At 45.2% G+C, this 26,763-nt stretch overlaps 1 protein-coding gene across 1 annotated transcript in view; it reads left to right on the top strand.

The window, feature by feature from the left end:
* Positions 1–26,763, top strand: part of CACNA2D2 (calcium voltage-gated channel auxiliary subunit alpha2delta 2) — a 226,972-nt gene that overhangs the window by 2,898 nt on the left and 197,311 nt on the right. Inside the window, exon 2 of the mRNA XM_075052711.1 lies at positions 20,637–20,718. Coding sequence (XP_074908812.1) covers positions 20,637–20,718 — 82 coding nt within the window. The remainder of the gene's footprint in view (positions 1–20,636; positions 20,719–26,763) is intronic.

Below are 26,763 nucleotides of genomic sequence, written 5' to 3'. Positions count from 1 at the left end.
TACGAGCCAATTTTCTCCTGCTTTGGACAATTCACCCTTGTGAATGATTCAGAGCATTGATTAGAAACCTTGTTTGTCTTTGGGGGTTTTCTCTGTAAATCTCTTAAGTCATCTTTCACTACAGGACTCAAAAATGAGGCTGCTTTTTTTAAGCAGCCCCAGAACTGTTTCATTCTGACAGGCAGCAGACTGAATGATTAGGATATTTTGCCTAAGGGAGCGGGGGGGGGAGAAGAAAATAAAGAACAATTTTTTTTTTTTATTTCTTGTTTTTGGTTACAATTGTATTAATTATCATCAGGGGTTCTGTGTGTTGATTCCTGGTTCTGTCCGTGATAAATCGCTGGTGTTCCACATTATCTCTCTCCCTCCCGGGTAGCATGGTTTTAATCATCTTATGCTGAGCTAAGGAAGGCTCGGCTCAGCCAGTTGTCCAAAGGGGAATTTCTCATTGAGATTTAAAAAGCAAAATCCCAGATTGGAACAAACCCATTGGGGCGGGCGCGTTAGGTGATGTCCGCTGACTGACAAGGCTCCTTTTAGGAATGATCACGTACGAGAATGTGCATCTGTGTGGTCAACGGGATTAATGGCTGTGAAAAGAAAGGCTGTTGGTTGCAGTTAATTTTTCTTTTAAATAGTACGCAGAGGGATTCCTGTGGCAGCGTGGTAACAACCTCTGCTTGAATTTCTGGGACATTTGGTATTAGATGATTGAAAGTCTGGTCAATCAGGGGAGTCCTGCACCTGTATTGCCGTCGCCTCCCGTTAGTGGGGATTTTGTGCATGTGAGTGCCGGAGAATGTGTCTGCCAGTGCTGCTGCCTGGGAGCAGAACAAACCCCCTCCTCACTTTGCAGAAAGGCTTTTTGTCACTTGGACTTGAAAGAAAATTGCCATCTGCTAAAGGGTGGCAAGCCATTTGCTTCTTGTGAGGAAGCAGGTGTGCGCAGAATTGCTGCGCGTCCGCTGGTGAGGCTTGGCTTCATCGCTGCTCTGCAGGGCATCTCTGACCAGCCAGCCGGAGGAGAAAGGGATGTCTGCAGGGGAAAGTGCCAGCTTGGGGACCAGGGTCTCGTCCTGCCTCTCCGACATGAGATTTAGCACTTGTCAGATGCAGACAGTAGTTTCGGGCAGCAAGCTGGAGGTGTTACCAGTGTTCCTGTCAGGTAGTGAGCAGTGAAGGCTCCTGCTGAGAGCAATAAGGCCTAGTAGGTGCCCATCATCACTGGAAGGTGGGCTTGAGGCTGCCTCTATCAAATTAATTGCTTCCTTTCAGTGGGTTTTGATTTGTACTTGTGTCATTTCACCCCAAATGAGGTTAATGATGCTGGTAGTGGTGGCACATCTGGGCTAGCAGGGCTTGAAATAAATAACTCTATTAGGACTGGACGTTGTAGGGTTTGCGGGATATCGTGTAGAGGAAGCTCCTTCTCTTGTTCTACTGCCCACCTGCTGTGCAGTCAGAAAATCTCTTCCAATTACGGTTTTGATGCTTGGGAAGGGAACTTGTCTGGAAAGGAGCAAAGAAGAAGTGGGGAGATAGCCCTGCTTGTCTTCAGCCACACTCAGCTGAGCAGAGAGACAGCTCCCTGGGAGGGCAATCTACCCCAGCGAGTGACTGACACATAACGTGGCTCCATCCCTGCGAGGGCTGAGCAGGCTGTGTGAGAACTTGTACCCAGTGGAGGCAGGAACACCCAGTGTCCCTGCAGCAGCCCTGTGTGGGCTGTGCATCAGCGGCAGAATCCGCTCTGGGCTGCGCAGAGGCACCGTGAACTGCCCAGAGGTAAAAGAACAGGCCCAGGGAGAGGACCGAATGTTGTTTTAAAAGCCATTTGCAGTATTTCTTTGGCATTTTAAAAAATTTTCTCTGTTCTTGTTACTGTTGCTGAATGCTTCCTGCTCAGGTCGCACACGGGGAGAGGGCAGGAATCACAGAGCAGGGCATTACCGCTTTCTTGCCTGTCCTTGTGACACCTCAACACTGTACCCTGCCTGCAGTGATCCCCTTTAAGATAGTGGTTTCAGAAGCTTGAGTTTTTCAACTGTATACATTGAAAAATTGTTAATTTAAATTCTCTTCAGAGAGTGTGTGGGTTCCCACTGAAATCAATAAAGCTCCTGCATGTAGACCTGAGGGTAGAAATGGGCTCGTGCTTGCTGTTTGACAGGCAGAGTTCAGAAGCTCTATTGTAAAGAAGCTGTGTGTGTGTTGTATGCATGTGTGCAACAGCCCCTTAAAAGCTGAAGGTGGTTACATAGGGTCTAAATGGAAACCTGAAAATTTATCCTTGAACGAGCTTCCTGGTGTTTGGCTTCAAAAGCCATCAGAAAGGCTCTTGAGGGATTAAGTGCTGGGGCATCTGCATGCTGTAACATTGTACATGAGCACAAACCGTAGAATTTAGACAATGCTTTTTTCAGCCAATGAAATACTCAAGTGGGATGAAATGAAAGAAAAAGTCATTACCAAGCAAAATACATGAGTGAAATATTCAGCAAGAAAGGACAGTGTCTGAATGTTTCGATATTTACTTTTCCAGGAGCCTCTTGAAAGCAAAATTTGTTTTGTTAGAAGAATTATTTTTTTCCTCTCTGGGGTGTTGGTAGTACTTTGTTGTTTTAGAGCTGTTCCTGTAATCCAGCCTTCATCCTCAAGTTTATTATTGCTGGGTTGCGTGGGGAATGGGGTTGTACAAACTGTTGTTACTGAGAGTTGGTTTGTATCAACAAGCTATTGGCATTGTTTTCTTTAGGCTGAATCATTTGATCTTTCAGAGAATGCATGTGGATTTTCTTTATAACTTTGACAGTTGTCCTACGAGCCTTCCAATTCCATCTCAGCCATTATCTTGTGGTTGTAAATATCATAAAGAATAAAAGGTGTTTACCCAGACCAAAGGATTAATTCTCCCACTGTAAAGCAAAGCGCTTCTCGCATTGGCTGATGCGTGAGTGACCAGGATATTTAGCCAGATCAGTTTGTGCCGGGTGAAAGGGCTGCAGGGCAAGAGACACAAGGATCTGAATGGCAGTCGGGCCAGACAAAGGTTGCACGGTCTGTGGTGTCTGTATCTGTTCATTAACTCTGCACCAGGTCGTTATTCTTGCCTGGGATTAGGCTGCCATGCCGCCTCCTCGGAAGCCGCTTCTCAGTCTGGTGGGGACGGCGCAGGTCCTGTTGTACAGCACACCTTCTCCCAGGGCCATGTCAGACTGCCTTTCCTCCGGAGAACCAGGATCAGGCCTCCTCCTCTCCCTTCCAGTTGAGGCTCAGAACTCCAGAGGAGGTAATTGCTGATAGTAATCAGATTGGGTGCTAAATAGGGATATAAACCATTTAGTGCAATAGCTCTGATGATGATAAAGCCTTGGGCACAGTTGCCAAAACAGAAGTTGAGTTTGCGTATCTCTAATGAGGCAAGTGCCTTTGTGCAGTAGCACCCCTGAAGTGCATGGAGTTAAACCCAAGAAGCACAGGATGCAACGTGATTTTTAGCTCTGATTTATGTCAAAAATCCCTGAAGTTCTTGCAATGAAAAGGAGATCCTTAATAACAATGAGTCTCCTGCCTCCCACCCCCCCAATCCTTCTTTCATGGCCCCCAAAGGGTGGGAATGGGGCTGCTCTTTCCATGGACTAGGCTGGAGCTACTTTTGCACAAGTGGGTATCTGTTATGAATCCAGCAAAGCCGTGGGCAGACTTTGGATTTCCTTGGGTTCTGCTGGTGCAAAAACTGTTCTGCTGCCCTGTCCTGCACTGACACTTGGGGAATTCATGAATCAGTATGGGCTGTGCCTACAGTGAGTATGTGTATCACTGTGATAGAAAACCCAGAGTGATGGATTACAAAAGGCACGTTCATTTACCTGACAAAGGTTGTCTATCTTGAATTATTTATGAGGCTTCACAGCATGCTAGTAAATTTTGTAAAAGCAATGGAGTCCTGGTAATGTGAGCCTCTTCACTGCAGCTTCCGTAGTAGAGTTTTGCTGAGAAGGTGCAGGAGGCGGGGGGTGGAGGAGGAGGAGGAAGAAATAGGCAGCGAGTGGAGGGGTAGAGAGAGACTGCTGTTTTCATGTGCAAATGATGAGGTGTGCAGAGCAATGAAGTGCGAATTAGTTAGATCATGCTGTGCATTGGAGCAAAAATCTGTGTAATGTTCGAAAGCAACTTGCGCTTCAGGGAGGGGCGGGGGGGGGGTGGAGGGGAAGCATGGGGAGTACAGACACAAGGACAGGGAAGGGTGACAATCTCATGACCAAAATACCGGCAGCTTCCCACCTGGAGGAATGTTTTTTTTTTCAGGGGTAGTTTCTTTAAAGTATATACTCATTTCGGTGAGGTTTTCTTATCCGAGTTCCACTAAATGAAGGATCAAGCCAGAGCTGGCCAGGCTTTTTGTGGCATTCAGCGACTGTAAGTCTTGCAAGCGTGCAGAGCACATGGCTGTGGACCAGAGGGCTTTGGTCAGGATAACCTGGAAGATGTGTGGCCCGCAGGAGCATTAAGTCAGTGTTATCCAACAGCGAGAGCGAGGGCAGTAAGAGTCTGAGTCCTGGTGGCAGCGTGCCGGCTTGCCTCAGTCCCTGCTGGAACACCATTTCAGAGCTAAAAATCAGTGACGCGGCAGGCACAGTACAGGTTCGTGGTGTAGCTGCCACCGCGTACCTGATCTGTTGATAAATAGAGCCTTCCCCATGCTTTCAAGCTTCTGAGCCTCTTGGCCTTCCAAGCACAAACAAAGTTACCCCCTAAACTGTTAAATTGGTGGAAAGAATTGGGAAAGAGTGTTGCATCCATCTCCACTGAAGTGACAAATGAGGATGTGATTCTCCTTATAAGTACCAATGCCTTTTAACTCATAACAGAGCTGGGTCCTGAAACTTTGCTCTTGTCACAAGCTGCCAGTCTGGTTTCCCATCAGGGTGTGTTTCTTCTCCAGTGGGCATTTAATATTCTTCAGTCCAGAAGAATCCCTTATCTAAAGTCTAACTTCACATTCATTGTCCAAATAAGAAAACAAACCAAGGGGCATATTTCTAAGTATTTTTCAGAGCTGACCTTGTATAAGGCACCTATGCTTCAAAAATGTCTAAAGCTCTCACTGATTTAATTTCTGTTGAATCAGAGACATTCTTGTATTTAAATTCTCATATCTATTAGATTTCATTTAATAATATCTCTTTATTGTGGCCAATGAACACTTTCTCTACAGTATGGCACAGTGAGGGTCATGGATGCGGTGCCTTGTTTACATTTCTAATGTATGGTGGGTTTCACAGTCAGATTTTTGGCAGCTGTAACATGGACACCAAAATAGAGAAAGACTTAAGCCAAGCGAAGCACCTAATATTCAACTTTATCAGGTGTTGAAGATTGAATCAGGTTCTGGGCTGTGAGTGGTTGAAAGTCTTTTTATTGCTCCATAACAAACTCAGTAGACCCAGGAGGAGCCAAAGTACCATTTCCTTATGTCTGAGGTAGTCTTATAAATTCGAGGTCTCTACTAAGCGTTCACTGTAGTCTCACATTCTTGGGATCAGGGGGGTGCGAGAGGGGGAATGTATTGTGTGGGCTTGTGTGCTTCCAGGACCTCTGCAGGGGGAGTGATGCCCATGGTACAGGTAAAAGTAAACCTTCTGCAGCAGTGTGTCATGCATACCAGAGAAAGAAAGGGTGGAAGAAACAGCGTTTAATTATTCAAGACCTGCAAGCTGAAAAGGGTTTCAGGACAGTGAGCTAGGCATGCGTCACAGCTTCGTGGGCACTCTGCTTTCCCCTCCTCCCCTGCCTGCTCTGGGAAGGAGGGTAGATTACATGAGTATGGAAAAAAAAAAAAATCAATATTTTTCTCTTCACGCAGCTCTTGGTTTTTATTTATTCTGTTTTTGCTTGCTGGGAAGTCTTAATAATTGTTTAGTAGTGACCAAACTGATGACATTATTTTGCCTCGCACAGAATGACACCACTTCGAAGAGCACAGACCAAAATATCATCAGTCCAAAAGGAACTCTCTCTGTGCACAGGCAGGGATGCTTTCATTCCCCTCCTTGGCTGCATGCTGTAGGACTGCTGGTGATTGAGCCATTCTCCCTGACATCGGGTTTGTTACGATGCAGAAGAATTTGCTGTTGTCAGTCTTGCATGCTGTACTCTGCTACAGCTATGTTAGGTTTAAAAGCGGAGAACCATCAAAAGATTTTTCAAGATACTGGGACAAAATTCATCCCTGATGTAACGATGCTGTGGGATTATGCCAGGGATAACGTTCAGCCCTTTGTCTTTTAACTTTTAAATATGGTGGTGGTTGTGGTTGCTTCCGATGTGACTTTTACTGTAAGATGGAGAAAAGAAATGCGTCTAACGCATCTACTATCTGCTCATGCTTCAGTCCCAGTTTTTAAATAACCCCATCTAGCACCTGCCTGCCTGTTTGACCTGGCAACAAAAATGTTGTGTTGGCATTTCTGACATCAATACCGCCTTTTTACCCATCATCTTAAGGCTAAATTGAACCCTTCTGTGTCACTTGCTCCTCACTATGTTTGTTTTGATCTAGGCTTTACCTTAGAGAAAAATCTAACCAGCTCTGTCTCACTCCTACCACCTGCTAGGGGCTGGGGCTCTTTTTCATGAGAAATGGCTCCTTCCACAGGTGAACTTCATACCCTCAACTTCCCCCTGCTTCTCTGCTCTCCCTGCCCACACATGAGGATGGGGCAGCCAGGTATGAAAGGGCTCTGACAGCTGCATCTTGGCATGAGGTCTCACTTCACCATGGTGGGTGCTGAGCTAGCTCGTACCTTTTCCCCCCTCTTACAGCCCTGTCCTGACAGCCTTGCTGGTGCCGTGTTTGCTTGAGCAAGCATGGCATTACCAAGCCCGAGGTGAGGCTGCCTCCCAAGGCTGGTGCTCTGCATGGAGCATTGCCTGTGGCAACGCTGGTGTGTGGGAATCTTCTTTTCCTGCCTTTCTTCGCTTGACACCACTCCAAGTGGAGCCTTGTGCTGAAAGCATTGCTGAGTTGTACAGTTCACGAATGTGATTATGTGTGCCGAAAGCAGCCTTTTTTATTTTATAAGGGCCACTTAATAAATGTCACTTATTTGGTGACTCTTAGGCAACAGAGTGCATGGCTGCCTTCTCATTGGGAAGCGGCTGCCAGACCCCTGTTCTCTGGAGTCACAGCTGGCTGGTGGAAGAGTAGGTTTGCCACTTGCCAGAGAAAAAGGTGTGGTATTTTTATGGTAGCTTGCGTAATAGTTGACTTTCATTCTTGGTTAAATCTACTTATTGCTGTGTTTGTGCCATTTCAGTTATTATTAGATCCCACAAGATAGCATGAAGGTTCTTGTATGTGAAGTTTCTTGGAGCTGCAGAAATGAAAGGTTTAGTAAATGGTACCTGTCCTTACAGAGTAGTATCAGAGTGATTGCAGAGTGGTGGTGGTGAGCTGAAAAGGGACCTGCTATGGACTGCGGGTGAGATGCTCCAGCTGTTGCGTTAGCCGAGGCCCATGTTGGGCCACAAGTAATGCAAATACCTGCTGTTTCTCTACTTAAAAACGTATGCCCCTTATTGGATGAAGGATTCATGCGCAAAGCCTGGTGCTTCAGGGCCTGGGTAGTATTGGTGGTGAGAGTGCTGTTTCATCCTGCACCAGCATGGCCAACTTGCAGTACTGGGTGAACTGCAGTTTGCTGAAATGTTCTGAAGTTTATGAAGTTCATTACACAAAAGTCCAGATCCCACAACCAAAGCAAGGACTATTCCAAGTATATGGTATTTTTTTGTCTAACTTTCCACATGAAACTAACCTTGCTTCATCATTTGGCTTGGCTACAATTTTTATTACAATGTCATTCCTTCTAATTTTTTTCTACTGCTACCTGATGTTCAGGTTTAGTATTTATCTTCTAATAGTTTCCGAATAGTGGAGTGCTTGCATTACTGGCAGTGACGTATAGCTAATCTTGAGCACAGATAGCTGTGAGGAGTCCAGACAGACTTCAGCCCTTGGTGGCATGCTTGTGAGTGAGGAAATTAGCCTGGAAATTGTTGTTAGAATTGCTTCTGTGTTAATCTTGCTGTGATACCACTGCTTCTGGCAGTATGTGGGTTAGCAAGATGCTTGTGGCTGAGAATGAGGGCAGATTCTCACTTTGGAAGAGTCTCAGCAAAGACCTTGGCTTACACCTTTGCTTTGAGGAGATTGACACTGAGGAATTTGGCCCATTTTTTCCATTGCCAGGCTTATCTTCCAGGTGTTCTCTTATCCCCAGTTGATCTTCTGACCTACTTTCTATCCACTACGCGTTAAAAGGTGACCAACCTGTCAGTCTTGGCATCAGGACCAAAGCTTGTGTGCCTCAGGCTTGTTCCCTGGGGAAACAAGTAATTCTTTCATGGTGCCCTTGGGATTGTCCCCCCTCCCCATTGCTGTATGAGCATCTTGTCCTGTTCTCCATCTTCCACTCCTTATAACAGTTTTTTACATGTGCTTTGTAATAGCACTTACACTTCCCTATTGCTCATTTTGCTGATGAAACCAAGGCTTCAGAGACTCCAGTATGTCAGTGGTGGAGCAGGAATTACAACCCGAATCATGTAATTCCTCCTCCTCTGTTCCTCCAAATGAATCCATGCTCTTCATTTAGGGACAAATGTTTCTTCTGCTACGTACTAACAAGACATCAGATTCAACTGCAAGAACAGAAACATGGCCAGGAGGATTTGGACTCCAGGGACCGAATCTGTCCCTTTTTTTGGTGTTGGGAGAGTGGGAACTGTCCTTGTGGATGATAAGCTTCTCTGAAGGACGCTATTCTCTGACAAATGCCTGGACATCAAAGCTTGGGCAGTGCTGTTCTCTGTAGAGTTAGGCAGAGGGTGAGAGGGCTTGCTGCCGAGTGCTTAGCACGCTCAGCAGTGGGCTTTTGCAAATTAAACGGGTGCCCTCTGCTGCATAAGCCCTACGTTGGCTGGTTGTACCGTGTAAATTACGGTCAGGCACCTTTCCCAAGAAATGCTCTCTTTAAAATTGCATTTTTGTGCTTATGATGCACTCATTTAGAATTGGATCTCTTGTGTTCATTGCCTCCTTGTGGCAAGTGCTCACCAGTGGGACCGGTTACTGGGGGAACTGTAGGGCAGTAGCTCCTGATCATCCCTCAGACGTTTATCCCCTCGGACGGTACCTGAGATATCATCTGAACATTTCCCACTCCCTGTGTGTGTCTCAGAGAGAAATTCTAGAGGCCATTAAGCTGGGTAATTTACATGCTTCTTGAGCCTGTGCCTAGGGAAATATATTTCACAGGTAATTTCAAATCTCTTGGCGTGTGGAAGAAGTCATTATTCTAAATAGAAAGGGGCTGGTGATGTCACGGGCCCCATTGGGAGGACCACATTAGAGACTGGGATTTTTCTCTCTTACAAAAAAGAGTCTGAGGCATTATATTTGTAGGGGTTTTGGATGTCAGATGTTTTTGGTTTTGATGTCGATAGTCATTTAGAAAAGCAGAAGAGAGAATTGTCTTGTAATCTTAGATTTCCGTTACATGTGAGCGTATTGTGTGTGAGGGCTGGGAGGAGACCTGCTCCGGGGTATCCATAGGTGTGTGTTTCCTGCTTTGGTGTTCGAGTGCTGTCTTCCAAGGGCAAACATAAAATTTAGCGTCGGGAGGTTGAGTTGCAGTTCTGACTGCTCCCAAAAGTCTGTCTGGATTTGAGACTACTGCTTCACCTTTGTAGTTCCATTCTCTCCTCCTGAAAAAATGGAAGATGTTTTTGTCAGACATATTAGGAGGATTTGGCAGTTTAATTTTGATCAGTCCTTTCAAAATGATGTTTGACAGGCCATTGCACTATCTGTGCTTTAATTGTGCTATTGCAATGGTGAGGGCACACGGATGGTAACTATGATCATTGTGAAGCAAGGTTGTGGGTGCACTGCTGGCTTATTAGATTGAGGCATCTGGCGAGAAACAGGACAGATCTGTGCTTAGGCTCCAGTAGAGTTTCCTAGTGACACTTCTCTTTTGAAAGGGAAGACAGCTTGTTGCAGAGTGGAGTTTTCTTGCAGTAGGGGGAACTTCCACAGTGCTTGGCATAGCATCCTCGTTCCTAAAGGTGCTCCAGCACAGCATCCTCCTTCTATGGGGTCCTCCAGGACAGGAGGCACATCCTTTCTGGTGTGAAAAGCTGGCTGCAGCTGGAGATGGGGAAACTGAGCCTGATGGACCAATGTCCTAAGCATGTATAGCAAATCCTGTAGTACCATCTGAGTATTTCCAGTGTGGTTCAGTCAACTCCATTTCAATAGGCTTGTATCCTTTTCAAAGGCGAGTTTGTATGTATATGCTTTTTCCCTGTGGAAGGAGCAGTGTTTGTCCCAGCTGGATGGGGAGAAGGAGAGAGGTGACCTGTGAAAGCTGACGATTTCACCCCTGTTGCTGTAGTGCTCCAAGTGATGCAGCAGCACTGGGACAAAACCGAACTGGGCTTCGTGCTTCCACTATCCCTGCCTCAGGACATGTCTGGATGCCACCTTACAACAGGAGAGGTCTTGCAGACAGCTTTTAGACGTGTATCACAAAATAGTGAGGTAATGGCATAAAATGCAGTAAACTATTATTTATTTTTTTAATGCTCTCCACCCCCACCCCTTTTTTCTTTCATTGCTGAAAGGGACTAATACAATGAAGAGCTTCTGCAAATGAAGTCGACTGCATATGAAATAACAGGGTTCTGGGTGTTTGGCTGGTGAGAGATGCAATGAGTGAGCATCGCTAAGTGCTTTATAATAACAATGATTACAATGCTCTCTTAGGAGCCAGGAATCCTTCAGGTAGGGGGATGGTGGGGGAGAGGTGTTGTTTAAGATGGGGGATTTAACTAGATAGACGTCTAGTGACAGTGACACTCAGAAAGTCCCTGAGGAATGTGGCATGTGATGCTATGAGAGGCTACTCCAAAAACCCCAGAAGACTTGGATTAACGTGGTTAGAGGCTGAAGGATAATGGCAATGGATGCCCCTAAATAGATCTTGTAGCAGTAGGTCTTTGTGACAGAGGTTAATGATATCTTTTTTTGGTAAGGAAAGAAGTTGTAGACACAAATTCAGCAGAGGTCTGACTAGTCAGCAGTCCTCTGTCAGACTCCTTAATACAGTTTGTGTTTTAGTGACCGGATTAATTGTTGTGTGCCTAGTCTGTTTCTCATCAGCTGAAATCTGCAATGGGAAGGGTGGATGCTGAAAGCAGTCCTCTGGTGTCCTGGGGCTAGTAAGAGTTACCCAGTGTGCCATTTCCAGCTTGGCCACGTTTGTGTTTTGCTGCAGCTCTCCGTAGTAGTATGACTCTTCCTGGCAGTAGGAGCATCGTTGGGTGGAGTACCTTATGTGAACAAGAGCGTGTTGGGAAGCTCTTTCTTGTTGGGGGCTCTAGTCAATCCTTTATTTCCTGGTTGCCACTATGACATAATGTCTCTCCCTCACACTTTAAACAGAAATGAGAGGTCACTACAATGTATGTGTTAAAAACTCCATTCCAGCCATCAGGATGTGGCACTCCTTTATCACACTTTGCCCCATATCTTGACCAGACTCTTTACACAAATGACCCAAGCAAGGAGAATTTCTTTGCTTTGTCCAGTATCTTACTATTTGCATAGCCAGGAGGTGGTGGTTGTGAACTATCCTAAAGTCTTGCAGGAGCCTGCATCAGCTTGGATAGTCCTGCTGTTGCTCAGTGATGATACAGGAGCATGGGGCAACTCATAGCATCTAATGACAAAGCTGTTTGCATATGCTTTAGATGACAGTGTTCTGGTGGCATGATACAGAAACACTACCCAGAGTGTCATCTTCTAGCCATCTAGCCTGACATACTCAAGTGACAGCTTCACTGTTTCTCCAGGCTGTGAAAAAAGCTCTCCCATCTCCAACCAAAAGTGCAGATCCTGCAAGGTGTGGCTGTTTTGTCTTCTGGGGTGGTTCAGCCTTCCATCTGGTGATGAGGATTTACTGGAATGAACAAGAAGATGCAACAAGCTATCCAACTTCTGTCTGGCTCTCAAGAGAGTCATGAATTATACACAGAATAAACAAATAACCTGATATGTCTGTCATTATATCATAAAGGACTTTAATAATTCATGCAGCTTGCAAAATCCTTACTAAGACCTACCCTCTGTAACCTTATCTTTGCCGTGGGGGATGGGATCTCTTCAGCTTCCACTCAGATTGCATCTGTAAAACAGAAGGAGTCAGTGAGGAGGAAGGTTTTATCATAAAACTTCATCTGTATAATGGGTTGCAAAGTGACGTGCAAGAGTTATCAGCCATTGGGGTCTCAAGGGGTGCTGAAAATGACAAGTGGCTGCACGGGTGAAATTTATGCAGGTGGTGTGCTTCATAAAACTGCACCTATTCACTTATTTATTAATTCATTGTGTTTCAGGTCCAGATTTGTGACAGGCTTTGAGATCAGGAGCCCAGTTCTAATCCTGTGCAATGAGAGTGCAAACACGGTGGAACCCACGGGCTCCTCTCCCTCCTGATGCGCATTGGCAAGTGTGCCATAGAAATCTAGTTTCAAGATGTAAAATAAGAGCATAGCTTTCAAAAAAGCAGGGAGGCTAAGGCATTAGGTTAGCTTTGGCTCTGAACAAAACAGTTAATTGTTTTGGGCAGCACATTGCGGGTATTACCAGTACAGCTCCAGTAGTGGTAGCCATTGCCTTTGGCTTATTTTGCTTGTGTTACAGTCCTGGAGTTGCACACTGGTGCTTCTGCCACCGTCACAAGAGAGGTCAAAGTATGTGAGCGACCCGTTAAAGTTCCTATTCGCAGGACCATCTCCATAGCAGCAGGAGCAGTCGATCTGGATCTCCAGACATAAATTCAATACCTAATTTATTCCTGTTATAAGGCAACCAAATTCAGTTTTGCTTATGCAGTTGGTAAGTGGCTTGATTCGACTCACCGCGTGGCAGAGGACTTCTTGCTGAACTTGTTCTGTCTCACAGTTGCAAATTGCAAACTAGTGTACCATCTCAAGGTGCCTCATTCTGCTTCCACTTACAGATGTATGGGCTGGTGGCAATGTGCTGAGATCAGATTTACCCCTTAAGACTGTGACAATTAATTCTTGCACATTTTCAATGTATTTTGGGATCCTCATAGGGAGGTCCTGCCAAATAGCGCTCTTAACGTCCAAGTATCTGTCACAGGATGGCTGCACTATTCAATGATGGCCTGATAATGAACTCTAGGCTGATAAGGATGGGAGGAACTCAATTATGGGGTTCATGGCTGGAAGTGCCTTTTGGGAAAGTGCTCTCCTCTGCTGTACGTTCTGCAGAAGATATTTACTGTGGTTGCTTTGCCATTTGTTCTTTTCATTGCTGTATCAATGAGAGGCACGTGCACATGTTTGATCAGAAGAATGCACTGCCTGTGCAGGGGCCTTTCGCAGCACTGCCGGACAAATGTACTAGCTAACACATTCGGTGACTTCTCCTTCCTCTTTCTGTTGGCAAATCATCCACCAACAGATTGCAATTTTCCTCAAACCTACTCTTATGCTTTAAGTTATTGACTGAATTATCCTTTGGCCTCCAGCTCCTTTGCATATCAAATACCCCAAATCAGCTTTTTGTAAAGTTTGAAATTCAAGATATTTTGATTGGACATGTAGCTCTCAAAGAATAGTTATTGTGGCTCTTTGTGATACTGGGAGGACATTTCAAGTGGGGTCCTGCAGGGATCTGCCCTGGACCTACTTTTATTCAATAGTTTCATTAATAACTTAGGCAATGGAATGGGAAATATGCTTATAAAATTTGCAAGCGACACTGAGCTAGGAGGGGTTGGATGTACTTTGGAAGGCATTATCAGAATTTAAAATGATCTAGAAAAATTGAACGGTGAGCCAGATATCAGCAAAATGAAATTCAGTGAAAACAAATGCAGAGTGCTGCACTTAAGAGGGAGAAATCAAATGTACAAATACAGAATAAAGAGTATCTGTCTGGGTAGCAGTGTGGCAGAAAAGATCTTGAGAATTATCATGGATCACAAACTTTGAGTCAATGAAGTGCCGTTGTAGCAGAAGGGCACATTTATTCTGCTGTGTACAGTAGTTGCTTGGAGAAGACTGGAGACGTGATGTTTTCCTCCTCATACAGCACTGGGTTTGGCTTCTGTTGGAGTACCTGACCTCATTTTTTGGCATGAGTCTTTGGAGATGTAGGTAAACTGTAGAGAATCCAGAGCAGGGCAACAAAAATGATGAAATGTTTAGAAAACAGTGCAAAAGAGGGAAAGCTGGAAAAAACTTGAGTTTGGATTAGAAAAAATAAAGAATTGAAAGGCAAAGGATGCAACAGAATAATGATCTTCCAGTTCTTAGGAGCTTGTCATTAGAATTTTTCAGCATCTGCTGTAAGTGGGATAAGTGGGAACAGGGAAGTAAGATTTAGGGTGGATAAGAAGGGAACTTTTTCACTACATGGTGAAAAATGGAACTGGAAAAAGGTCCCATGGGGATCTTGGGTTCACCTTCAGTGGAGGATTTAAAGAACAGATTAGACAGTACTTCATGCGGGAGGGTTGGGTGTTTAGATGTCCCAGTGCAACTAATGGTGGAAGAGGAATTCCTGTAAGCCCCTGCCGTACCATGTATCTATGACTGACTGAACACCTACTACCTGTTCTGTTTCTAGTTAGAGTTAGACCTTAAATGGTTAATGCTTCTGTTTTCTGATAGAGAAATTGTATTTGGGAACAATTTTCCTATTGCCCTAAATGTTGTTGGTGGCAAGTTGGTGGTTACTGTTGGTTTTCCCACAGGTACCTACAAGGAAATTTGTGCTCAAGAACTGTTAAAACACAACTTTTCTGTATAATTGTCAGACTATTTCCCTCTCACTTTTTGCCCAGCTCTAGCTATCCTGCAGATTGAGAAAACTCCCCAGTTACCCTTTCTATTGTATTGTAATACTTGTTGGGGCATCAAACTGGGATCAGGATGGATCTGGTAGGGGGTTTGGTACTTGCTTTTTTTTTTTTTTTTTTCTCTCTCCAAGATATACCCTGCTGCAAAAAATTGTGAAGATGAAGCAGACAAAAGATAGGACAAAGAAACAGGTGCAGAAAGTTAGTGTTTGAATGAAGAACAAAGTAATGTGGTGATAGAGCTGAATGTAGAACACACTATCCCACTGTCTTTCCCCTTCATGTTTCTTAAACATTTTCCTTGGGATATAGTTTTAATATTCATTTGTTCCTTCCTTCCCTCCTGTAATGTCAAAGGTGCTTTCTTATTATAGGGGAGGCCAGATGGTAGAGGTGAATAATGTCTTGACAAATATCGAGGAAAAACTAGTCCAGCAGGCAAATTTTCTCCCACCCCTCCTTTAGATAAACACCTGTGCACATACTTTAAATTAAAATGGAGTCATAAAATGACAGTGGGGGAAGCTTGATAATGTCTGGAAGCATGGTCAGTAAGTCATTTGGTTATTTTGAAGGAAACAGGTGCTCTCTGGAAGTTGTATCTTTGGAAAAAAAAAAAGAGGCAACTTGTTTTTTCTTGATGGGGAAATATTGGTTCATGTGGGGTATTACAGCCTAAGTATGTAAGAAATTAAGAAAACTCAGCGGGGGCATGAGGGTACACATGCACGCGTGCGTGCTGACACACATGCTATTACAGTTAAAGGATTAAGCATCTTGAAGGAATAAGCCAATTATAAGAAGTTCCTGCACAGCAAAAATTAGACAACACAGTAATTAATAACCTTATTAAATAGCAATATTTGGGCACTGAACCAAAGCGTATGAATCAGAGTGAAGCGTTCTTGGCTGTACACACTGCGTGAAGTGTAGACACTTGTACAGAACACTCTCTGTGTAGAACCCAATAAGCTTTGGGGCAGTATATCTACTTAGCAAGTAATTTTTCCTCTAGTCCTTTCACGTTTGTGTGAATGTTTCTCTTACTTTTTAGGCCAGGAAGGCAGCAAGAGAACAGGACCAATCTCCTATTTTTTTTTTAACATTCCCTCTTGCTTGTAGCCAAACAAGCACTCTCCTAAGGCTGCTTTAAAAAAAAAAAAAAAAGTGTCCTCAAGCAGAAAACTAATTTCCTTTCCTCTTCTTGCCCTGTGCTTTTGTGAGAGGCTGCTTGTGATGAGGCTTATATTCGTTAGTAGTTCGTGTAAGTGCCTTACCCACCCCTGGGTTAGGCGTGAAGAGGTGTGACTGCAGCCCATGGAAGGTCTGTCCCATGTACCTGAGCCACCAAGGGGCGAAGTGACCCTGGGCTGAGCTGCAGTGGCACGTCCTCCTGCTGCTGGCCACAGGCTGTCAGTGCGTGGCTTGCACTGGTGCCTTGTCTGCGAACGTCTTCAGCTTCTGTACAGAAGACCAGGACTCCAGGCTGCCATCTGTTGTGTGCGCAAGTGTGGGAGGACATGGGCCAAGGACAGCTCGTCTTCTCTCTTTCCAGGCAATTCTCATTTTCTTCCAAAGTCGCGCAGCTGGAGCAGTGGTGTAGTCTCACAAACCAATGTGTACATGCAGAGAAGTCTCCGCAACTGCTTGGGTCACCTAAAGCATGAAACATGCCCTAACCCTAAGTAAGGGTTGCTGTGACCGATGGCAAGGCACAGGCGCCCGCTGAGCAGGAGTGGGAGAGGCAGGATGCTTTGCTTCCTGGCCCCAACTGCAACAGCAGTGATTTGCCTCCTGATGTGCTGCTTGTCACGGTAAATACTTTTGAAGCTCTGCTGCTTTTTTTTTTAAGCCTATTTTATCTCATCTTTAAGAAAAATCAAATATGCAAATTATGAAATCAATTAGCATTTTTGTAGTTTTCTTTGGAGAGGCAGTGATAAATGGTGTTGTGTTTTCAAAAATTACTTATGCCCCTTGTTAAATGTTGCACGGGAGGCTGTAAAATATACAGGGGAAGGAAACAAAACCATTTTTTTCAATGCAAGAGATTTTTAATGTGTATGATCATGCTTGTGTGTGCAATAGTTGTAGAGTTGTTAGGTTGGAAGAGTCCTATGGAGGCTCCCCAGCAAAGGCAGAGCCAGCTGAGATGATGGGGAATCACTGGGATGTGCTGTGCATGTCCCTGCTAAAGAGGGGACAGGGGACAGCGGGGCTGCCAGGCTCCTTGCACGCGGTTCCTGTAGGTACAGAGCTACCGAGTGCATTCACAAACACTTGAGCTCAAAGGTTTTCTTCTTGCCCATGTTAATTCACTACAGAGGACACTAAAGTGGTACTTGGTTTAAGGGGGAGACTGCGCACATGGCTCATAAAGGGAGCCTGGTGGCTTTGTGAGCAGTGCTATGTCCATGCTGGTGGCTTCCCAGTCGGTGCATCAGCTGTTTTCTTTATGCTTTATTTGTAAATGCCATTTCACAAGAGCAGTAGGGCACTCCAGGCTGCGTGTTTTGAGGAGTTATTGCTCCTTGAGCCTTGTAACGCCACCTGAGGTGTGCAGTAATGGGCCAGGAATGCAATGACTGTCATGTCTTATTGCTTACAGCTTCCATAGGAGACACGCTTCAAAGAGAAATCTCCATGTTCATAATGGGCTATCAGTTTCCTCACCCTCTTCATCTTTGCTATGGTTGTCTTACATGAAATTTTAAGTGCAGTGGTTATGGGATAGAAACAAGAGGCAGAAGGTCAACTGAGACAGAATAATAATGGGGTTTATGTATTTATTATTTTTTTTTTTTAAAATGCTAGCTTTCATTCCAGCATACGGCAATTGAGATGAAACCTCCACGTTCTGGGATGTGGCCCACTCTGAAGACTTCTGGTCATGGACATTACTAGGGCTAGAGGGACATAGTAATGGGTCAGATAGATACACACAAGGGCTTTTTCCAGTGCTGTGGTGTGGGTAAGGGATGTGCTAGTTGGAAAAAAGAATTTTTACTACCACTGGCAAAAGCTCTTGTATAGCCATACTCCACCAAAAAAAGAAGCTGCTTCTGCTATTATGTTTTTTAATCTAGAAACCTGGTGTCAGCTATGCAGAAATCACCTCCTGCCTTTTTTGATAGTGTAAAATGCTTTTTTTTTTTTAATAGCGGTATGTACACTTGTACTGCAAGGCTTAGCTAGACTTTTTGGGAAACTGCTGGTCTGTAAGGTTGAGAGCCACGTATTCTAAGGCTGCACAGTTAAAGGGAATTGCAGGCTTTCTAATGAATGAAAAATCAAATGGCTTTTCCCTAAAATAGTAGTACTTGGGGCAGAGGGTGGAATAAGTTTAAATATTTTTTTTTTAAAACAAATCTGCTGACTAAATTCAAATGAATTTTAAATCCCAGCCCAACTGAGTGCTCAGTGTCTCTTTTGCATATACCAACAGAGTAATACTGATGCCTCTGTCTTCCTCTATAATCCTCTCTGAAGGCTTGGCCATACGTGACACTTATGCGGATATGAGCAGTTGTTAATGTTGATGGATACAGGTCAAGATGGGTGGTAATTTTCCCTTGCTGTGGTGGTGTAGGTATTCCTGGAGAGAGCTGACACAGGTAGGTGTCACTGAAATTGAGGATCTTGCACAGAGCTGGAAGTTAAAGAAAGGTGTCAGCTCCATAAGTCCTCAGCGGGGTTTCTCGGACCTGTGGCTGAGTATGAGCATATAATTGATTTTTTTTCAGTTCACTGGACAAACTGGAGGAGGGGAAAAATATAATTTAAAAAAAAATTCAGTTTTGGTGTTTCACGGCATTTTTTTTAAATGAATGACTTGTGTAAAAAGAAATAATTTTTGGTGAAAATACTTCAGAAGATTTATGGGTAACTTTGGACAACCTGAATATACCTTTGAGAGCAAATAAAATGTTTGACTGAAAAAGGAAAAGGGAAAAAAACCCCAAACCCAGCCCCCCAACCCCCTCTGCTCTGTTTCTGGCCTGTTACCTTTACACTGGCAGTCTCACTGAAGGCTTTGCTTTCCCTCCTTTGGCAGAAAGGTGAGTTTGCAGGTGTCTTCACCCATCTCTTTCCCTGGATGTGCCCTCCTCCCCAGCCAGGCTCCCAGGGGAGAAGAGGCAGCGTTGCTTCTGCAGGAATGTGGGAAATGGCTTAAGTTACACTGGAAAACTGGGAAGATTTGGCATGTGCGATTAAATCTTGTTTTCATCCACAGCCTTCTTTCTGTGTCATTAACTGGCATGAATTTTGCCTGTGTGAGTAACACGCGTCTGTCTGCCAGTCCCTCCGTCTCCGTTTGTCCCCCTACCCCTCACAAGCGGTAGCGATGCTTCAGCTCTGTTCTGCCGGTCGCCTCAGACATCTTTCTGCTTTGATATTTCTGCCCAGCTTTTGGGCCACGCTGTATAATTCAAGAGTCTTCCATGGCCTTCTTCTTAGTTGGGTTTCTTTGCTCTTTGATCTCCAGGAGAGCCTCTGCCGTGGCTGTGCGGCTGGTGGGGGAGTGCGTGTGGGCTGCCTGGGGAACGTCTCTTTGCATGAAGAATGAAATCACTTGGTGAACCTAACCAAAGTGCAAAACCCCTGAGCTGGTCTGCTCCCTCCCACCACCGCTTTGCCATGCTGCTGGCCTTACCTTCTACTTCTTGTGCTCCTTCCCTCCTTTCTCAGGTGTAGCGTTGAGAGATGAGTGTTGCTGTGGAAAAAGCACCGAAGGCAGTGCCAAGCGGTGCAGAGGCAATCGAGTGTTGCTTTTCCAGGTCAGATGGGAGATTTGACATTTGTGCGGCCAGCAGCTGGAGTCAGGAGATCTCATTAAAAGAAGGAGAGTTATCAAGTTCTGTGGATTTAGAAGAGGGGGTTTTTGTTGTTGTTTTTAACTTGATGTTATTGCTGTAACTGGAAATCTGTGTGGTTCAATATATCGGAGGGTGTTGTGCCTGTTGGAAGGGCTGGCAGGCAGCTCCTGTGCTGTACGTGGGTCAGGACAAAGGAGATGCCACGTGGCAGCTCCTGGCCCTTTCCGCTGCTCCAGGAGGCAGCTCTGCCCACGGGGGACCTGGCAGAATCGGTGCCTGGCTCAGGTTGCGCTTAGCTGAAGGTGCAAAGCAGCTGAGCCCTTGGGCAGTCGGTGCCCTGTGCTGGGCTCCTGGCTCTGCCCAGGTCTCTTCTGTTGTGCCGCAGCGGTAATCCATTGCCGCAGTAGGACAGGCACCGCTCATCCTGCCATGGCTCTGTTTGCTCTCTGCCACAGTAAGCTGTTTTCTGTATGCCACAGCACTTTGACCTTGTTAATCACTCTGGGCTTAAATAATTATCTACTGCAACTGTTTATAAAAGGAGAAGGAAAAAAAACCCACGCCGTGATTTTTGTTGTACCTTTTTCCCCTCTTTTCTCTCTGTGGCGCCTTGTGCATAAATTTTGAAGTCTTGAAGTTTATAACCTGCCCCAGCCGTAATTCTCAAAGCTGCATATTCTTGGTATTCTGCCTGCACCCGGTGCTGCAGAAAGAGCAGTTAACTTAGCTGAGGGCGCTGATTTCCTCCCTCTCCCTTCAATCGCCTTGCTTATCTACTAAGTGTCAGGGCTCTGACTCTTTCTTCCTTTCTTCTCTCCCTTTCTCTTTCTCTCTGTCTCTCCATCTCTTGCAGTATGCAGTACTGGGCCAGGAGGCTGGAGCAGGAGATTGATGGAGTGATGAGGATATTTGGTGGAGTCCAGCAGCTCAGAGGGGTAAGCTGTCTGTCTTTTACCTGTGCTGCCTTCCTTGTGGCAATGAATGTTCTCATCTGCAGAAATCACCTGTGTGAATACTTGCAATAAGTCACTTTCTTGGCTCGCTCCATGTGCAGGGTCATGGCTGGATGTGCTTCTGGTTGCTGGTCAATTTGATGCATTTATTGAATGCGTGGGAGTGAGTGTGTTCTGTATCTGTCTGTCTCTTAGGCTGCATGTCACTACTACCTCAGCATGTACTTGTGGTTTTTTTTCCTTTTATGACATACTAAATGCATCTTAAATTCAACTAATCTTTCCTCCAGGGACTGGAGGTAGTTTTAATTTGTGTTTTAATTTTAAACTTCTGTTGACAAAGCAGGAAATGTTCAAAGGATAATTTGACTAGCCGTTGGAAGCTCTGTGTTTTTTAAATATACATTGCAGGTAAAACTTTAATTCTTGTTTGGCTTCTGTTTCCAAGTGCCACAAAACAAAACCCTGTTACTGATGCTGGCATCTGCCTTCTGCTCCCTGACTTAGCACCAGGGCTCAGGTACGGCAGGCTGCAGAAGCCAGATGTCCTCTTTTCCTGGCAGCAGTGCTCTGGGTTGAGTTAGGGCAGTTACAGAATGGCTTTGTCGTGGTTTATTAGGTTTTTGTGGATCAAAAGGTCTTTAAGACACTCCCTGTTTCCTCTTCCCAGTAAGACCATGTTTCCCCTTCCCTACGCTGTTGTGCGGACTAGCTGTTTTGAAATTGAATAATTTGACATTAGGTTTATGGTGTTAATCTGAAGAAAACAGGCTTCTCTAGCATGATAAATATGTTGCCTCAGAAAAAAGTATGGGATGTATTTGTGTTTTCTCATGGCAGTGGCACGTTCTTCTCGGATGCCAATGATTTACGGGCCTCTTACTGTCTGTCTTACACTAGTAGCTATACTGGCTTCAACAGAACAGTTCATGTTTTATACTGTTGGTTGTAACCCATTGTCTAAATACAGAAGTTGCACTATTTTCTTTTAAATGCATTTTAAAATGAGTTTTAACTGAAGGCTTGCAAAACTATTCATAGTTTATCCATTCATTCATGTTCATATTTGAGCTCTAGAATGGTGTATCTGGGCTTTGCTTGCATTCATTTTGACTGAACTTCAACTGGATTGATGCAAACTTCATGTGCAGCATGAAAAGCGTATACACCGCTTTGATTTTAACAAATATTTTTCATTGTATTCATGCATTTGTGCAATGCAGTTTTGCATGTTGGTAGAGTCTTAGAATCAGAGCTGGGGGTGCAAGTTTTCCAGGCAATACATAGGTGCAACAGCCAGCATACTCTTTAGCAGAGCACATTTTAAAAAAAAAAAAAAAAAAAGACTGCTACTACATTTTGTACATGTCCTCTCTTACAATTTATTCTTATTAGCTTTGATTTTGCTCCTTTGCATGTTAAATAGGTATATCATGTAATTTTTTTAATGCCATAATTAAATAGAAATTACACCTCCAATTTGCCAGCACTTGACTCCTATTGGCCAGTCAGTCAATTACAGGTAAGAGAACTTCCCACTTTTTGTGTTTAATTCTTCTGATAGAACATAGTACATCACTTTAATGGATTAATACCAGATAAACTGACTACAGAGGGATTGAAGGGTTTTTTTGAAATCTGTTTTGGTGGAACCTTCTTGTTGAAGGGAGGGAGCTGTGCATGATTATTTTATCTGATGAATGCATAAACCACCTGAAGCCAAGAAACGAACTACTGAAAATTCCAACATGCAGCCATTAAAACACTAGAAAGGACTAGAAGATGCTGCCTGTCGATCTCCAGGGGGCAACTTGGGATATGGAGTTCAGGTTTGATTCATAAATGCAATATCAAGTGAATGACACTTAAAGACCACATCACTTGCTGGTGCACTAGCATAGCTTCACTGATGTGAAGTAGCACAGAGTGCTTCATCCTGAAGAACTCAGAGCTCTACTCGCAAGGAGTCCTCTTACCCACCAGTTGCACACAGGTTCATCTGGGTTGCAGTATGGGAGCTATTTAATGTCATAAAGCGGTACTGTAACCCACTCTGACACATGGATTTTAAAAAAAAAAAAAAAAATCATCCATATTCTGCTGCAACCACACTTGAAATTTAGAGGGTAGCAACTAATTCTTAAGGTTGGGACTTGGTCTGTGCTTCTGTTCTTGTAGAGGGCACTACTTGGGTAGGACTTGGACTTTGTAGCTTACCTTGCTCCATCGTTGTGCGGGCTTGCAACTAGGATGCAGGTGTTGGGAGTCCAGTACCAACCTGCAGAGCTGCGGTGCGCCCTGACACAGAGCGAGCAGGCTCGGGGGAGAAGGGAAGGCACTGCCTGAGGAGCAGAGGGAGCTGGAACGTCTGTCGAGCTGAAACCGAATCCCACCCACTGGGATTTCTCAGGAAGGTTTATTATTAAGCAAGAATAGGCCCATGTGGGGCAGGAAGGATAAAAATAAATGGGATAAGTAGAGCCTGGTTTTTTGCCAAAACTTGTTGATGTTCTTAGTGGTTGCCATGTTAGCCTGGAACAATCAAAGTGACTGCAGAGGGGGCCTTCTGGTACATTGGTACATAGTGCACAGGGAGTGATATTACAAGTAGGGGAAAAAGTGCTCCAGTGTCACCAAAGACAAAACTGGTCCTTCTGAACTCTGTGGGGTCTGCCGTGCAGGCGGTGGGTCCCACTGCCAGCTCTCATGGGTCTGTGAAGCCTGTAAGCTCTGGGGGTGGTGCCATGCCAGAAACGGATCTTCTCTTTCCCATTCAGGCCTGACTATCAAAGTGACAGATCAGTAAATAATAATAAAAATACCCTCCTCTGAGGTTCATCAGGTTTACTTATGAATATTTTTTTGGGGGGTTGCTGTGAAAGGATGTGGACCTGTTCTTTGGTTATTGACTGAAATCGTATAACTGTTGTGGCATATGAGGCATGAAATTTATTGTCAGAAATATGGTGTCCAGGAACATAACAGTGCTGAATATTTTATCTTGCTGGAGTGCTGCCCACCCAAGAATGATTTTTATTTTAATTCTTCAGTCATTTCCTAGAGTTGGGGTACTAAATGTCAAATGCCCCTGCTTCCCTCCTTTCCTGCAGGGTGAACAGGCAGTCAGCTCTTATGATTCCCCTGGGGAGATTATCCAAGTTTGCACCATTCAGATGGTTCCTTGCACAAGTGGGCTGTTTTTCTGTAGAAATTACAGAGGAGGGTTGGAAGCTCTGAGATGCAAAGGGGTGTCATGCCAAGGACTCTCTCCTTTCAGCTCTGAGACAGCAGCTCACTTTTTTCCTGAAGTCCAGACCTTGAAAACACTGAAGTGCAAATGTCCCCATTGATCAGACTGGCTATGGTGGGGCTACCTGTACATCTGAATGCTGTGGGCTTGGGGCTCTAGAGAGGGCCATGGCCTCGCTGAGTTGATTCTCTGGCCAGTGAAGTCACCATTCAGCCCTCTGGGTGCTTGTGGTGCAGCATCGTGTTCGTTGGCTGGTTGCTCCCGCTGTGCCTCAAAACAGATCCCAGCACTCAGAAATTAGGGCATGGTGCTTTGCCCCTCTGTCCTTGCCTCCCTTGTGGCTCACCAGAAGTAACGGAGAGCACAAATCATTGATAATTTAACTCTGACTGGCACAATGATATGTGGAACCCTAAAATGCTAGCTGAATAGATTGAAGTTCTTTAAATAATTTTATGCTAGGATGAGGATTATTACACTAAAAATCCAACCCCCAGACTTCTTTTTCTGTTAGTGACTTTCTTTGTGGCTGCAGTGGACTCTTCATCACTTTGCAGGACAAGAAAACGTTTGGTTTTGACATTTTCTGCTATGCTGCACTAAATTTCTGTCTCTTCCAGTGTTTTGGCACACCTAAAAGTTGTTAACTTCAGTCAAAAGTGGACAAATTTGTTGTGTTTCCAGCCTAGGTGGTTTCTTCATGTTGCAAAACCTGCTCCAGGGTAGACTCTGTGGTTGAGAGAGGTTTCCCAGGCTGATGCAGCCCTATCCCAACCTACCGGTGTCCTGCTGTGCCGGCACTTGTGGTGGGACCGATGGCAGCAGAGCTGTGTGTGCTGCTGGGTTTTGTGCCTTGCTGAGCAGCTCCCCGGGATGTTGTGTTAAACCTTCCTTGCTGGATAGGTAGGCTGAGGTTGCAAGTCTCCTGTGGCTTGGTACCTAAATTGTGTTTGATCCTGTGTCTCCTGAGGTGAGCAGCTAGCTGGTCAGACCATCTCCTCCTCCTCTAGTACCTTTTATCTGTGGCTGCCTGTTAATGGGCTTGTTTCTTTGCTAACAATTACTGAGGAAATGAAAGCCTCCAGAATGAGATGGGGAGAAAAGAAGCAGTGTAAATGCTGAGCCTCCTTTTCTGTGCTGTCTGTCTTTCTGCTCTTCCGTCTGGCTGTATTTCCTGAGGACTGCTTCAGTAGCAGGGATGAGCACTCAGCTGGAGGCATTGCACAGTGGCGATGCAGCCTTTCCCTGTTCAGCAGACAGGCTTTAGCAGGGTCAGGGTGAGTGGCAGAGCAGGACCTGTGCTGTGCCTGCTCTCCTCTCGGTGGTTTGGATGAACAGAGCTTCAAGTCTGGCAAGCTGGTTTTGCACCCTCCTGCCCTTTCTTCTGGGCTATTGAGGGAAGTCAAGAGATAATGTCTGGATCTGCCTCACCGGTGTATGACTGGAAGATAGGGATACGGCTGGCCTTGGTGGGGAGGAACCACCCAGTCCATAGAGGTCCAGATGGCCCCAAACCGGAGCCCAGGCTGGGGCGCGGTGAGCAGCTTGCTGGCAGAGCTGGGCAGGCAGCGAACCTCTGCGCGAGCTGTGCTTGGTCCTCGGCACGTGTGAGCGCACGGAAAGGAGGATGAGCCCAGGGAGAGGGTGCCCTTCGGCATGCGGCCTGCTACCCACGAGGGGTTTGCTTAATGTGGTGGAGCAGAAGTGGCTGGAGTTGGTCCTTGTAATCAACATCTTACTTTACTTCAGCGGATTTTCATTTCTCTGTCTTTTATTCTTGCTTGTTAACTTGTGCTGTTTTCTCAGCTTTGTTTTGCCTGGCAGAAGTGCTGCTGTTCATTCATCTGGTCTTTTGTGAAAGCGAAGGACAAATCCCGCTGGCCAGGTCTTGGGGCAGAGTGACCAGGATCTGCGTATGTGTCCCCACCTCTGCCTGCCTCACAGCATCACCTGCAGCCTGCCTGTCCCTTTTGCTCAGCGCTGCTTCTCTGATACATCACCTCTTGTTTTCAAAGCATGACCATCCTTGAGTTGAGGCAGTCACCAGTGAGGAACTGTGGTTGAGCCGTGCACAAACAAGACCCTGGATTAAAAAAACAATAGTATATTAGCAGAGTTTTGGCTTGAATCTGAAGAGCTGAAGTGGCATCCACCTTGTATATTACTGCAGTCCCTAGAACTCCTCCTGTGATGGGGTCTCTGCAGTACTGAGTATTTCACGTGTCTGTGTGAGTGCATCCCTTACAAGACTGCTGGTGCAGAGCTAGAGAGTCTCTTTAATGCCAGCACTAGAAGATAAGACATGTTCTTATCAAAGGAGCTGCCAAGGTTTTCTGTTCAACTTTTTTGATCTTGGGTAACTACTGGCATAATAGTAACATAGCTTAAATCTTCCAAGTAGCTGTGGTGTTACATGATGTTTAATTTGCTCTTGTTTTCTCTGGGTATAGAAACCCTCACCTGGTCTTTCAGTAGGGCTGGACAATTTGGAAAGTGTTTATGGGATTTTAAAGGAATGATGCTAGAGAATCAGAACCCCCCCTGCACACAGTGTCTGAGGAGCACGTCTGCTTCCAAAGAGCTCTGGCAGATGGACTGGGCATTTACAGAAGGACAGTGATGTGGTCCTTAGACATGGCAGAGTTGGGAATAAGATGCTAATCTTCTGATACTCAATCCACTACCATAATCCACAATTTGGACTTCAAAATGCCATAGCAGAGTGCATCTGGCCTTTTCCTTCTGAGGAGTCAGCCCCAGCCTCTGGAGTGGGAGAT

Source organism: Buteo buteo, chromosome 21 (genome assembly GCF_964188355.1).
Source record: "Buteo buteo chromosome 21, bButBut1.hap1.1, whole genome shotgun sequence".
NCBI classification, from domain to species: domain Eukaryota; kingdom Metazoa; phylum Chordata; class Aves; order Accipitriformes; family Accipitridae; genus Buteo; species Buteo buteo.
This window is presented reverse-complemented; position numbering and strand designations above follow the sequence as displayed.